The 14,911-nt window shown below is 64.1% G+C and overlaps 1 protein-coding gene across 1 annotated transcript; it reads right to left on the bottom strand.

Moving 5' to 3' along the window:
• Positions 1–499: 499 nt before the first annotated feature.
• Arhgap8 (Rho GTPase activating protein 8) lies at positions 500–14,224 on the bottom strand. The gene is given in 14 exon segments (XM_042672714.1): positions 500–677; positions 679–711; positions 713–789; positions 2,275–2,378; positions 2,497–2,537; positions 2,539–2,582; positions 3,773–3,850; positions 4,361–4,394; positions 8,195–8,305; positions 9,190–9,262; positions 9,265–9,296; positions 11,217–11,303; positions 13,024–13,207; positions 14,140–14,224. Coding segments are annotated over 14 exon segments (1,152 nt in total). The 5' UTR covers positions 14,216–14,224.
• Between the last annotated feature and the right edge of the window lie 687 nt (positions 14,225–14,911).

The raw sequence follows: 14,911 nt of genomic DNA on the forward strand, positions 1-14,911 counted from the left end.
TGTGCGGGAGGGCTGGGTCCCAGGCCACACTGTGCCACCTCTGCCGGAAGCCGGTAATCCTAGCTACTCAGGAGGCTGAGATCTGAGGACTGTGGTTTGAAGCCAACCAGAGCAGGAAAGTCTGAGAGACTCTCGTCTCCAACGAACCAGCAAGTGGAGGTGAGGCTCAAGCGGCAGAGCGCCCGCGTTGAGTGAAAAAGCCAAGCAACAGCCTCAGCCCTGAGTTCAAGGCTCAAGGCCACTAGTGGGTACATGCGTGTGCGCACATGCACAGCTACACACACCAGAATTCAAAATAACCTGCTGGACACATCACGGCCCATACCCTAAGAACATGGGAGGACCTGAGAGTCAGAAGCACGTGTTTCCTACTATAAGGCTGTGTCTTGTGGCCCCTGGCCATTGGGACTGGACAGCAAGTCCCAGAGCATCCCAGGAGGACAGCGCGTGAGCCCGTGGACGTCAGTGGGAGGACAGCGCGTGAACCCGTGGACGTCCGTCAGCATCTCCCGCTGTCAGGGGCCGGGGAGGTGGCCCGGGCGCAGCCCTCGGGGCACATCTGGGGCCGGGCCACTCTGTTTGCCGGCTTCCACGGGGGCCCGGCGCACGCTCCCGGGGGGTGTCGGGGTCTGAAGAGCCTCTCGTAGCACTCAGTGAGCAGCTCGGTGAACAGGTGCAGGCTCCAGGGCGCTCAGGGAGGCGGCCCCGCGCCGGCCAGACCAAGTCCAGCCCGAACACGCAGGCCAGGTCCCAGCTGCTCATCTTGTTAAAGATGCTTTCCCGGGACACCTGCAGAGACACAGGGGCCTGGAGGTCACGCATGGGCCGCACGCGTGCAGTCAAGGGCGGTGGTGGGCCAGAGTCCGACCCCACACGGGGAGGGGAGGGCCTAAGCTCTGGGGAGAAAACTGGACTGGGGGCCTCTCCCCACGCGGGGCCTCAGTTTCCTCAGCTGTAAAAGGAAGGGACTGGCTGCGATGCTCTGGGGGAGTCCCAGGTGTGGCCCTGATTTGTCCCCTGGGGTTTCTGAGTCTCTCTCTCTCTCTCTCTCTCTCTCTCTCTCTCTCTCTCTCTCTCTCTCTCTCTCTCTCCCCCCCTCCCCCCCCCCCATCTCCCCTTCTACTTTGGCACTGAAGCAGGAGCCGGGCGGCCACGTGAGGCCTGGCTTGGCCAGCGGGGGGCGAGCGCAGGACGCACTGCCACAGGCTCCCCTCGAAGAATGGGGGAGAACAGGGCTCCTCGTTCTTCCAGCCGATGCTTCCGGAGAGCTCAGGACTCCCCACCGGCCCAGCCTCTGTCCTGCTTCCTAAGCGGGAGGGCGGGGCAGCACCAAGAGCAGAGACGGCAGGCGAGTCCCTGGATGTGACAGCCCGACTGGCGGGGGGGGGGGGGGGGAGGGGGGGGGGGGGGGGGGGGGAAGGGGGGGGGGAGGGGGGGCGGGCGGGGCAGGGCAGGCTGGGGGCGGGCGGGGCGGGCTGCGGGCGGGCTGGGGCGGGGCGGGCTGCGGGCGGGCTGGGGCGGGGCGGGCTGCGGGCGGGCTGGGGCGGGGCGGGCTGCGGGCAGGCTGCGTGCGGGCTGGGCGGCTGGGGGCGGGCTGGGCGGGCTGGGGGCGGGCGGGGCGGGCTGCGTGCGGGCTGGGCGGGCTGGGGGCGGGCGGGGCGGGCTGCGTGCGGGCTGGGCGGGCTGCGGGCGGGCGGGGCGGGCTGCGGGGTGGGCGGGGCGGGCTGCGTGCGGGGCTGGGCACTGGGGGCAGGCGGGGCAGGGCGGGCTGGGGGCAGGCTGCGTGCGGGCTGGGCGCTGGGGGCAGGTGGGGCAGGGCGGGCGGGGCGGGCTGCGGGCCGGCTGCGTGCGGGCTGGGCGGGCTGGGGGCGGGCGGGGCGGGCTGGGGGCAGGCTGCAAGCGGGCTGGGCGCTGGGGGCAGGCGGGGCAGGGCGGGCTGGGGGCAGGCTGCGTGCGGGCTGGGCGCTGGGGGCAGGTGGGGCAGGGCGGGCGGGGCGGGCTGCGGGCCGGCTGCGGGCGGGCTGGGCGCTGGGGGCGGGCGGGGCGGGCTGGGGGCGGGCGGGGCGGGCTGCGGGCCGGCTGCGGGGCGGGCGGGGCAGGCTGCGGGTGGGCGGGGCGGGCTGGGGGCGGGCGGGGCGGGCTGCGGGCAGGCTGCGTGCGGGCTGGGCGCTGGGGGCAGGCGGGGCAGGGCGGGCTGGGGGCAGGCGGGGCGGGCTGAGGGCAGGCGGGGGCGGGCGTGTGTGGGGGGGGATCCTGGACCCCCAGGCCCCTCACCTCATGCAGGAAGCCCACGAGGTAGTGGAGGATGGCATAGTTGTGCTTGGGGAGGTCCTGCAGGATCTCACGACAGCGGCTTACGCGCTGGCTGCTCTCCACGCCTGCGGGCACAGGGCCGGGCTGAGAGGAAGCGCCTGGGTCACAGCCAGGTGCTCAGACACCCCCCCTCCCCGAGGCCGCAGGACCCAGGCGCCCCAGGACCCGCCACCCCAAACGTACTGGTGATGCCCAGGATCTGCTCATAGGCCTGGAAGGTGAGCAGGCGCGGGCAGCTCGCGCAGGAACGTCTTCAGGATCCGGCTTCCCTGCAGGCGGCTCCAGCTCAGTCCGGGTAGGAGCACTGCAGTGGGGGCTCGTGGTGGGGCCGCCTGCCCTCCCTGGAAGAGGTGCTGGTTCCCAGCCTGTCCTGCCCCCTCTAGATGCGTGGGTAGTAGACTCACTGCTGCGGGGCCAGACACTGCCTGGTAAGCACGATTGTGTGTGTGTGTGTGTGTGTGTGTGTGTGTGTGTGCCAGTCCTAGGCTTTGAACTCAGGACTCAGGGCCTGGGATCTCTACCACTGGAACCACAGCCCCTCTTCCGGCTTTTTGGTGGTTAACAGGCAAGAAGGATCTTCCAGACTTTCCTGGCTGGGTGGCTTTGAACTGTGATCCTCAGATCTCAGCCTCCTGAGATTATGGGTGTGAGCCATCTGTGCCCTGGTTGGCGTGGCTTTGGGGTGTCCTTGGCGCGCTGCCATTCTCCCATGGGAGGGGCTGAGCGTGGGGGCCTGGTGAAGGCCCACAGCGTTCTGGAAAACCACACGCCTACCAGGTGTGACTGGCAAAACGGCCCTGTGCAGCTGTCTTACCCTGGAGGGCTGGAGTCTGGGCTGAGGCCCCCAGCACTTGGGGGCTCTCAGGCAGCGCCCCACCTTGAGCTTCTGGTGCTAAGGAGGGGCTGAGGGCTGCGGCAGGGAGGGGCCGTGGGCGGGGCCTGGGTGGTGGCAGGGAGGGGCCGTGGGCGGGGCCTGGGTGGTGGCAGGGTGGGCATGGGCGGGGCCTGGGTGGTGGCAGGGTAGGTGTGGGCGGGGCCTGGGTAGTGGCAGGGTAGGTGTGGGCGGGGTCTGGGTGGTGGCAGGGTGGGCGTGGGCGGGGCCTGGGTGGTGGCAGGGTGGGTGTGGGCGGGGTCTGGGTGGTGGCAGGGTGGGTGTGGGCGGGGCCTGGGTGATGGGCAAGGTGGATGGGCGGGGTTTGGGTGGTGGCAGGGTGGGTGTGGGCGGGGCCTGGGTGGTGGGCAAGGTGGATGGGCGGGGTCTGGGTGGTGGCAGGGTGGATGGGCGGGGCCTGGGTGATGGGCAAGGTGGATGGGCGGGGCCTGGGTGGTGGCAGGGTGGGTGTGGGCGGGGTCTGGGTGGTGGCAGGGCGGGTGTGGGCGGGGCCTGGGTGGGGGCAGGGTGGGTGTGGGCGGGGCCTGTGATGGCAGGGCGGGGCTGTGGGCGGGGCCTGGGCCTCACCTTGATCTTACAGCCTCTGCACTTGGCGGATGGTCTGGGCGCTGGCCGACCTCCGGAACAGGCCTTCCCTGCGCAGCCCTGTATGGGGAAGAGACATGGGCCATCCCAAAGGTTCCAGCAAGCACGCCGGGCTTCCCGAAGTTTCTGTGGCTCCTGTGCCTGAATGGATAGCTCTGAAGCCTGGCTCTGGCTCTCCCCACTTTGTTCTTCCTCCTCCACGTGCCTGGCACCTGGCGGTCCCCAAACAGGTGACTTCCCGTGAGGCCTAGGGCTGAAATACCCAGCGGGGGGGGGGGGGTGCCATGAGCTCAGCTGAGCAGGGAAACGCTTTGCAGTGGCGGCCACCCACTGCAGGAGCTCAGCCGGTCCCGGCACGGGGTGACGGGTCGGGGACCAGGAAGCCAGAGGCCCAGGAGCCCGCCTGCGCGCGCCCGGAGGACAGCAAGTGCTCGCGCCGCCCTGGACCCGCGCAGCCCGGGGCGGACAGGCGCAGGCCGAGGAGCCCGGCCGAGCCCCTCGTGGTCACGCCCAGCGGCTCCTCCACCCCGTCCTCCGGGCGCGCGGCGGAGCAGGCCCTGACCCCAGCACCGCAGGGATGAGTTCGCCGCCATTCTCTCTGAGGCTGGCGCTCCGGGCCTCCGGGAGGACGTGGGGAGGGTGAGGCTGGGCCTGGGGGCTCCGCCGTCCCCCGCGGGTGCGCCGGCACTGTGGGGCGCTGGCCTGCGCTCCAGCCCGAGGGGTGCGGGAGGGCAGAGGAAGGAAGGCGGGGGGGGGGGGGGGGGGAGGGGGGGCAGCTGTGCTCCCCTCCCCCTCCAGGCCACGCCCCACCACGTCCAGCCCCCCCCCCCCCAGCCAGGCAGCCCAGTCCGGCAGGGCAGGGCAGGGCAGGGCAGGGCAGGGCAGGGCAGGGCAGGCAGGGCAGGGCAGGGCAGGCATGCATGGCAGGGCAGGGCAGGGCAGGCATGCATGGCAGGGCAGGCATGCATGGCAGGGCAGGGCAGGGCAGGGCAGGGCAGGGCAGGGCAGGCAGGGCAGGGCAGCGCAGGGCAGAGTGGAGCAGGGCAGGGCTGGCAGATACGAGCAGGGCAGGACAGGGCAGGGCGCCTCAACCCCGCACGGGGCGCCCGCCCTCAGCTGTGCCACAGGAAAGTGCCGGGGTGCAGGGCCAGCCTCCTGCTGCCCCCCGAGCGCGGTGCCCGTCACCCGTGATCAAGGCAGATATCCGGGGCTGGGAAGGTGGCTCAGTGGTAGAGCGCTGGCCTTGCATGCATGAGGCCCTGGGTTCGATTCCTCAGCACCACATAAGCAAAAAGAAAAAAGCTGGAAGTGACGCTGTGGCTCAAGTGGTAGAGGGCTAGCCTTGAGCTGAAGAGCTGAGGGACAGCGCCCAGGCCCACGTCCGGACCCCCCAAAAAACAAATAAGTAAAAGGCAGATATGCAAGGGAACCTGAACCCGAACCCAGAGCCCCGCCTCCCCGGAGCGAGCCCCGCCTCCCCGGAGCCCCGCCTCCCCGGAGCACCGCCTCCCCAGAGCCCCGCCTCCTCGGAGCCCCGCCTCCTCGGAGCCACGCCTCCCCAGAGCCCCGTCTCCTCGGAGCCACGCCTCCCCAGAGCCCCGCCTCCCCGGAGCAAGCCCCGCCTCCTCGGAGCCCCGCCTCCCCGGAGCCCCGCCTCCCCGAGCCCCGCCTCTCCCAGAGCCCCGCCTCCCCCGGTCCTATTTGCACGCATGCGGCATTTTTCTTTCTTTTGTGCCAGTTCCAGAGCTGGAACTCAGGGCCTCACACTTGCTAGTTTTGCTCGAGGCTAGCCCTCTACCACGTGAGCCGTAGCTCACCTCTGGCTCCAGGACCCTCACAGTTCAGTGCTTTACCTACGACTCCCCACCTGCGCTCCTCCCGACCTGCGCTCCGCTGTGAGGACTGCGGCACGCATGCGTGAACGGCCGCCCGCAGCACCCCGGCCTCGGGGTTCCCCCTCCCGCCCCCATCGGCTCCAGCCCGACCGTGGCGCGTGTTCTGCTGTGTGCTTTTGAACTTAAATCAGCAAATTAACATTCGTGAATAGGATTTGGTTATGAATGTTAATGACTTTCATTCATTCGTAGTCCAAACAACGCACTCATGTGGCGCTTTATTTAACACGTTGACTGCCATCTTGTTACAGTTACTGGCAATGAGATCGCATACAATATTAATGTACGGGGCAATCGCACGCAAAGTGCCTTCGAAGCCACGGGCCAGCGTCCCCTCCGCTCCCTGGAGAGGAGGAGGCGTTCCTGTGCTCCTGTGGGTGAGGCTGGGTCTGAGGGCCGCACCACGTAGGTGCTCTGCCACTGACACCCCCAGAGCACTTTGCTGCATTCATGAGCTGATTTTGTTTAAGTGTCTCTGCTGAGTCGTGAACTTAGGTTCTTATTCTTTGGATTGGCTTTTATTGCTCAAGGTTGGCACTCTACCACTTAAGCCATGCCTCCACTTCCAACTTTTTGCTGGTTAGTTTGACATAAGAATCTCCTGGATCTGTGGCGCTGTAGCTCAAGTGGTAGAGCGCTCGCCTTGAGTTGAAGAGCTGAGGGACAACACCCAGGCCCAGAGTTCAAGCCCCACGACCGACAAAAAAAAAAAAAAAAGAATCTCCTGGATTTGTCTGCCTCCTGAGTAGCTAGGATTACAGTTGTGAACTACCAACGCCAGGCTGGTTGTTTTTTTAAAATTGTTGTTGTTGGTCATGGGGCTTGAACTTGGGGCCTAGGCACTATCCCTGAGCACCTGAGCTACAGCACCACTTCCTGTTTTCTGGTGGTTATGTGGAGGTAAGGGTCTCATGGACTTTCCTGCTTGGGCTGGCTTTGAACCATGATCCTCAGATCTCAGCCAGCTGAGTGGCTCCAGGCTGCTTTTTTTTTTTTTTGGCCAGTCCTGGGTCTTGAACTCAGTGCCTGGGCATTCTCCCTCAGCTTCTTTTGCTCAAGGCTCGCACTCTACCACTTGAGCCATGGTGCCACTTCCAGCTGTTTCTGTGTATGTGGTGCTGAGGAATCGAACCCAGGGCTTCATGCATGCAAGGCAAGCATTCTACCGCTAAGCCACCTTCCCAGCCCCCAGGCTGCATTTTTAAAATCCATTAGATGAGAATTAGGCAGAAGGCTATGGTGGACACAAGGCAGGCCGGGCTGAGCCTCCAGACCGAGGGACTGAGGTGTGGAGCCCACCTCGCCCAGGTTCCCTGAACATTACAGCCACCAGAGCAGCCCTGGCCCCGCAGAACAAACCACGGCGCCTGGCTGTGGGCACAGAGGCCTCGAGACTGCAGGAAAAACCATCCCCAGAGGCCACAGTGTCCTCAGGCCCAGCGCCCCCGGCGCCCCCTAGAGGGGCCGTGGTCACTGCAGGTGTCTGCCCTGTCAGGTGTCAATCATTCACCAGTAATGCTGGGTGATGCTTGGGAAAGGGTGGGCTGTAGCATGAAGACAGGAAAAGAATGGGGGGAAAAACAGTCGGCTTGGTAGTCAGTTTGTGCTCCTAATACATCTGGGGGCAAACTTTCTTTTTGGTCAGTTGTGGGGCCTAAACTCAGCCTGGGCACTGTCCCTGAGCTCTTCAGCTCAAGGCTAGCACTCTACCACTTGAGCCACAGCGCCACTTCCGGCTTTTTCTGCTTATGTGGTGCTGAGGAATTGAACCCAGGAACTCATGCATGCGAGGCAAGCGCTCTACCACTGAGCCACCGTCCCAGACCCCTGGGGACAACCTTTCTACTTCACATTTAATATTTTCTTCATCCCAGCTTCTAAGGTGTTGGTGGAAGTATCAGTTTAAGGCCAGCCCAAGCAAAAATGTCAGCACCCTCACATCTGAAACAAACCAGGCACACTCAGGAGGCAGAAAGTAAGTTCTCAGGCAAAAACTCAAGACTCTATCTGAAAAATACCAAAAGCAAAAAGGCCGGAGACCTGGGTCAGGTGGTAGAGTACCTGCCTTACAAATACGAGGCTCTGAGTTCAAACCCAGTATCACCATCAGAAAACAACAAACAAGATCCCAAAAGATCGAATGAAAAAAAACCAAAACAAGATTATGAGATCACGTGAGAAATGAGGCAGCACACAGAAGCAGAAGAGAGAGGGCTGAGCCCGAGGTCCCGGGGCTGCTACTAGTACGGCGGCCGGGTGGGTCGGGGAATGCTCATGCGCGTGCTGCCCAGGCCCCTGGAGAGGACCGCAGACCCCGGCATCTGGCCCTCCCTTGGTGGGTCAGCTGATGGCCTGGCCCGGCCTGGAGGCCGAGGTGCGGGCTGCTGCGCGAGCCGGGAGGCTGGGGTGCCGTGGTCTGCAGGGTCCAGGGATGGACATGGAGGTGGCCCTCAGCCCCAGGGGTGGCCGGCCGGGGCGGGAGGACGGTGCAGCGTCCTGGCTCACTTACTACCGCAGGCTGACCCCGAACTGCTGCGTGGGCAGCGGTGGCCTGGGGGGCGGCGTCCTGGCGGGCGGGGTCCGGAGGCCCCTGTGCAGGGCCTGAAGCTTCTCATCGTACCTGCAGGTGCGGCCGAGGCCGGTCAGCCCCGCACAGCCCTCGGGCAGCCGGGGCGGCCGCCTGGGCTCCCTGGGGTCCCCCGTCCTCCCTCCCTCCCAGCACTAACTAGGAGGTGTTGGGCTGTCTCTCCCGGCTAGGGAGAGGCGCCAAGCAGAGGTGGAGGGGCCTGAGAAGGAGAAGCCGCCCTCTGCCCCTCCGCCAGTCCACAGCGCAACGCTTGCTGCTCCAATCCCAACACCAAGGTTTGGCCGGATCTATTGTCCCAGGTCCCAAACCGGGATGCAGCCGGGATCGGGTCTTCAAACCTCAGAGCTACCCCTGGCCAGGGCCTCAAGACCAGCCTGGGGCCTGGGGAACATCCAGCCCTGGCCCCAGCCCAGGGGGCCCCAGGGCTGGGTCTGTGGGCCACTATGGGCAGCACCGGCCACCAGGGCCACAGTCGGGAGCTCCAGAGCCCCGAGGCACCTGCGTGCCCCATGGGCCCCAAAGACCAGAGCTGGCTGCCTACTCTCTGGAGACCTCTCTGTCCTCAGCCTCTCTGTCCTCAGTCTGCCGTGCAGCGGTCCTGGGGTCACCTGGTCCCCGGCTTCAGCCCGGATGCGACGCGCCGATTCTCTTTCAAGGGAACACGGGGCAGGAGGCACCAGAGCACCCAGAGCACGGTGCAACGCGCTCGGCTCCCTCCGTGCACGCCGGGAAACCCGCAAACCTCCTGCTCAAAAGCAGCCGCAGCAAGCAGCGGGCCGCGGGCGTGGCCAGCAGAGCCGCCGGCGCCGGCCCTGCCTCCCCCGTCCCACCTTCTAAGGAGCCCACACCTGGCGGGGCGCACATGTGCCGCTTCACCGTGAAGGGGCAGGGCTCGGGGAGGTCAGGCGGGGCGGGGCGGGACTCCCCGCAGGACTTCCGGGGGAACCGGCAGCTGGTCGCACTGGAGCTGCTCCCGGAGCTCGCTCAAGGGCTGAGATAGGCGACTTTCCCCCCAAATTTGTGACTGAGAAAGGAGAAGCAGGGTACGGCAGTTAGGCAGAATGTGGGGGGCAGGGAGGGGGGCGGGCAGCAGGTCTGCCAGAGACGCCCACTGTTCCTATTAGGAAACCGTAAACATCACAGACTTGAGGCACGAGGCACAACCCCTGCTTCCCTTCAGGATCTGTGAGGCCTCACCCCCCCAGGCTCATCTGCATAAAAACACCTGCCTCCAATAGCACCCTCCCTGACAGGCTCATCTGCATAAAAGCATCTCCATGATTTGCATAGAGGCCTCAGACTGGGGGGGGGGGGGGGCGGTCCAGCAAGCCAGAGCCCGTCCTGGCACAACTCTTCCAGAAAGTGCTGGGATCAGGAGACCAGGTGGTGGAAGCAGCCTCCGCAGGGCGGCGGCTGTGTGTGTGGGGGGGTACGTGGGGGCCCTGCATCTGCCTATCTCCAGTGGTGAAGACTAAACAGGACCCCCTGGAGACCCTGCTGCAGTCAGAGAAGCCCCGGCCACGTCCAGTTCCTGCACCCTCTCCTTGGACCACTTCCCTCAGGGCCTTGGACCCTCCAAACAGGGAGCCCCCCCCCCCCCGGCCGGGCAGGAAGACAACACAAGCCTTTGAACAAATCAGTTCCCATGCCTTCCCCATATCCCCGTTATTAGTGAGGCTCAGTTTCGTCCTTTGCAAATTCACTCCCTTTTATTTAATTTTTTTCCAACAGTATTATTTCCCTAGTGAGTATATTTAATATGTGCCGGTCTGAGCGCAGGCAAAGAACTGCACGGTTACCATAGAAGCAATGTGAGGTACTGAGCAAAAATCAAACCTATTTTGTTACTGTGACAGCAATTTGTAAGTCTGGAGGCATTTGGGTATTTGTATATTTTCAATGTTTTAGGGGGCGGGGGAGAGGGAGAGGGAGAGAATTCTGCATGCACTGGCTCCCCCTTGTGGACAAGGGAGAATCCATCAGCCCTGGGTGCCCAGCACCAGCAAAGTGGCTTTTTCCAGGATTCTGCCAGGCGCTGAAAGCTGGGGCTGCAGAAAAGCCCCCGAATCACCCCGCGCCTGAGGCCAGAGGCCAGGTCCTTCCCGGGCCCCTGCTGTGACCCCCTGGGCAACACCGTGCAGGACCCCACCCAGGGGTGCTCGAAGGCACAGCCCCACACGGGAGGAGGGCTGCAAAGGCTCAGGAGTGGCCTACCAGCAGAGGGACAGACTTGCTCCTGCTTCTTCCCCAGAACTCCTCCCCAAACAAGGTCTGAGCTCATAATCAACCAGAGCCAACCACCCTGAGCCCTACTTTTTGCCGTGTGACCTGAGGAGCTCAGATCTTCAGTTCAAGGCACGCGCTCTACCATTTGAGCCACAGCGCCCATTTCCAGTTTTCTGGTGGTTAATTGGAGATAAGGGTCTCACAGACTTTCCCTGGCTGGCTTTGAACTGTGATCCTCAGATCTCAGCTGCCCAAGTAGCTAGGATGACAGGCTTGAGCAGCCGGTGTCTGGATCTCCATGACTCTTTCTCATCCTGTAGAGGCCAGTGGGCAGACCTGGCATGAGGAGCCCTTGGAGGCTGGTCCTGGGATCACAAACCTCCACTTCCGCATGGCTGATCTCAGGGTCTCATGTGCACCTGTGTGCGCACACCTGCAAATCCAAGTCCTGGGGGCATGAACTCAGGGCCTGGGTGCCATCCTTTAGCTTTTTCTGCTCAGGGCTGATGCTCTATTACTTGAGCCACACCTGCATTTTGGCTTTTTGCTTTTTTAAAGTGGAGTCTCATGGAATTTTCCTGCTCAGGCTGGTTTCAAACCAGGCCCCCCGAGTGGGCAAGGTGGGGGACAGGCTCTCCTGATCCCCGCGACGGAAGCTGGACAGGGAGGCACGCCATGGGACCCCTATGCACCTGGGGTCCCCCTGGGCAGCACGCACCTGATGAGCGGTCTGAAGATGCCCCAGAGCACCTTGATGAAGCTGGTGGGGTGCAGCACGTACAGCGCCTTCAGGTTCTTCTTGTACCTGAGGAAGAGGCAGAGAGGCGGTCCGGCCCGCGGGGCTCAGACACCCCGGCCGGCATCCCCCACCTGCATTGCAGGAGTGGCCAGCTATGGACGCGGAATAGAAAACAGAACACAGAACGGTTCACACTCAAGAGAAAACCCTAGGATCTTCCCCAACCCCTGCCCCTGGCACCCACATAGCCCCAGGGTACCTGGCTGAGAACAACGCCCACCATAGCCTTCTAAAACCCCTACGCCAGGGACACAGAGGGCACTGTGTGGCTGCGTGGCTTGTAGCAGCAAAATGTAGTAAGACCCTAAACGCCAGGCCGGGGGTGTCAGGGTACCCCAGGGCGGGAGAGGCTTCTTCGTGCCCTTCCCTCCATCCGGTCTGACTTCCCAGCCCCCGCTCTCCTCCAGGGTTGACAGGGAAGTAGGCACCCCCTGGGGCGGGACAGGGGTCACGTGGCATGCTGAGACTCCACAGAGCCGTGTTCTGTGCAGGGGACTTGTGTCCTTCAGGGAGCCCCCACCAAGAGGGCCCCCGCATGGCCAGTATGGGCCAGCCAGCACGTGCTACGGCCAGCTTCTACCCTCCACCGGTACCCACTGTCAAATTCCAGGACCCAATTGACAAAGCTGTGGATACTGGCTGGAAGAAACAGCCATTCTTAAATAAGAAGTACTCCCAACTTATAATTATATCCTACTAAACACAAAAATTATACACATTCACACTTATCTTCTCACAGTGGCCACACCTGCCTACCATATCTATATGGTGGACATGTGTATAAAGATGGTCACGGCCAGGGCTGGCAGCTCACGCCTGTAATCCCAGCTATTCAGGAGGCTGAGATCTGAGGATCAAGGTTGGAAGCCACCCCAGGCAGAGAAAATCCATGAGACTCTTATCTTCAGTGAAGTAGAAGTGAGGTAGAAATGTGGCTCAAGTGTCAGAGTACCAGCCCTGACTGGAGAGAGCAAGGCCCTGAGTTCAAGCCCCACTTCGCCCTGGGCTGGGTCGGTGGCGTCCCCTTGGTGGCACTGCCAGCCGTCCGTCCCTGCCTGCTTGGACCAGCGCCCCCCCCCCCCCCCCCCCGCGCCGGGCAGGGGCCGAGGAGCCCGGGGCGGAGCCGGGCAGGGGCCGAGGAGCCCGGGGCGGAGCCGGGCAGGGGCCGAGGAGCCCGGGGCGGAGCCGGGCAGGGGCCGAGGAGCCCGGGGCGGAGCCGGGCAGGGGCCGAGGAGCCCGGGGCGGAGCCGGGCAGGGGCCGAGGAGCCCGGGGCGGAGCCGGGCAGGGGCCGAGGAGCCCGGGGCGGAGCCGGGCAGGGGCCGAGGAGCCCGGGGCGGAGCCGGGCAGGCGGCGGGTGAGTGGCACCGCGCGGGGCCCGGTGTGAACGCGCCCATCCTCTGCAGGAGGGGCTGAGGAGGGCGGAGGGCGGCCTGCGGCCCCCCCACAGTCCCCCAGCGCCGAGGACTCACCAGCGGGCAGCGCCCCGTCCTGGCAGGTCCCCGCGCCTCCCCCTGCCGGCTCTGCCTCAAGGCCCGGAGGACGGCAGCCGCAGCGGGGTCCGAGGCTTGCGAGCCCGCGGCGCCCCGTCCTCGACCGCGGCGTCCTCGACCGCAGCCCGCGGCGCCCTCCCGCGGGCCCGCCCCCACGAGTCGGGCCACCCACTTCCGGTCGGACTCCGGGTCGGCGCCCTCCCGCGGGCCCGCCCCCAGGAGTCGGGCCACCCACTTCCGGTCGGACTCCCGGTCGGCGCCCTGCAGCCGGCGCAGGGACGGCTTGTTCTGGCTGCTGAGGCCGTGGTGGAAGCAGACGGTCGTGTAGTCGTGCTCCACGTACCGGTCCAGCTGCTGCGAGGGTGGCGGCCGGCGGCAGCTGAAGGTGACCACGCGTCTCCCCAGCTGCTCGTCCCCTGTGCGAGGGCGGACAAGCAGACACAGGCCTGAGCCTCTGGGAGCGGCCTACGGCGCCCAATCATGATGGAGGGGCGTGGCCTACGGCAACCAATCACGACGAAAGGGCATGGCCTATGGTGCCCAGTCACAGCGGAGGGGGCGTGGACTATGGCACCCAATCACTGTGGAGAGGGCATGGCCTATAGCACCCAATCGTGGCAGACAGGTCATGGCCCACGGTGCCCAATCACAGCATAGGAACATGTCCTATGGTGCCCAATCGTGGTGGAGAGGGGCGTGGCCTATGGCACCCAATCACAGCATAGGAACATGGCACATGGCGCCCAATCCCAGTGGAGAGGGGCGTGGCCTATGCCGCCCGATTGCAGCAGGGGGGGGCAATGCCAAGGCGGTCTTTTTTGGTTTGGTCGGTTGTGGGGCTTGAACTCAGGGCCTGGGCGCTGTCCCTGTGCAAACGATTGAGCCGCGGTTTTCTGATGGTTAATGGACATAAGAGTCTCACAGGGACTTTTCTGCCCGAGCTGGTTTTGAACCACGATCCTCAGATCGCGACTCCTGAGGAGCTGGGATTACAGGTGTGCGCCACCGGCACTGGGTACGGTGAGCTTTGTTTTGCCCAGCATCTCTCTATGAGCCCAGCTCTGGCCTGGGGGAGCTGACAGTGACAGGTGGGCGCAGGGGCCTCCACACGGCCACACAGGTGACACACAGAGGACCCTGGTTCTCTTGGGGGTTGAGGGAAGGGTTTGTTGGTCTTACAAAGTCTTGAAAAACGTTCATCGTGGCCCACTGAATTACAACCATCCCTAGCCTGGGTGGGATGGGATGCCAGGGTTTGCTCTGCTTTGTCCTGGGGCCTGGTCCTGACTGCCCACGCCACCCCCATCCCCTGGGATGCCAAGGCCCCCTGCCCTGATGGGAAACCTATCTGCCACCTGCAGGATGCCATGTCTGGCCATGTCATAGAATGGGTGGCTCGGGCTCAGCGCAGGGTCCTGACCAGCCATGGGCGCCGCGAAGGGCCACCCACCGGCGTGGTGCTGCCTCGTCTCCCCGCAGCCCTACAGCAGACACAGAATTCCAGGTCAGGTGTATTCACAAGGCAGGACAGGAAAGAGAGAGGAGGAACCTTCTCAGGCCCTTCCCCAAGACTGTCTCCCAGCTGGTCCAGTGGCTCACGCCTGGAATCCTAGCTATGCAGGAGGCTGAGATCTGATGATCAAGGGTTTGAAGCCAGCTAGGTAGGAAAGTCCATGAGACTCTTATCTCCAATTAACCACTAAAAAAGCAGGAAGTGACGTTGTGGCTCAAGTGGTAGAGCACCAACCTTGAGCTAAAAAGCTCAGGGATAGCACCCAGGCCCTGAGTTCAAGTCCTAGAATAGGCACAGAAAGAGAAAAGGAGGGGGGGGGAAAGGGGAGACAGAGAAAGAAAAGGAAAGAGAGAGAAAGAAAAGAAAGAGAGAGAGGAAGGGAGGGAGGAAGGGAGGGAGGGAGGGAGGGAGGAAGAAAGAAAGGAAGGAAGGAAGGAAGGAAGGAAGGAAGGGAAAGAAGTTCATAAAGCCGTCAAAGCTGGATGGAGGGACAAAGGGTGAACAGATGCAGCTGTGGACTGTAGCCGTGGACTCGGCTGCAGAGATGTCACTTCTCCTCAAGCCTCTACGTAGACACAAACACAGAAGCCCTAGTGTGCTTTCCCAGAGA

This window comes from Dipodomys spectabilis, unplaced genomic scaffold, assembly GCF_019054845.1.
Source record: "Dipodomys spectabilis isolate Male_0828 unplaced genomic scaffold, ASM1905484v1 ptg000763l, whole genome shotgun sequence".
Lineage (NCBI taxonomy): Eukaryota > Metazoa > Chordata > Mammalia > Rodentia > Heteromyidae > Dipodomys > Dipodomys spectabilis.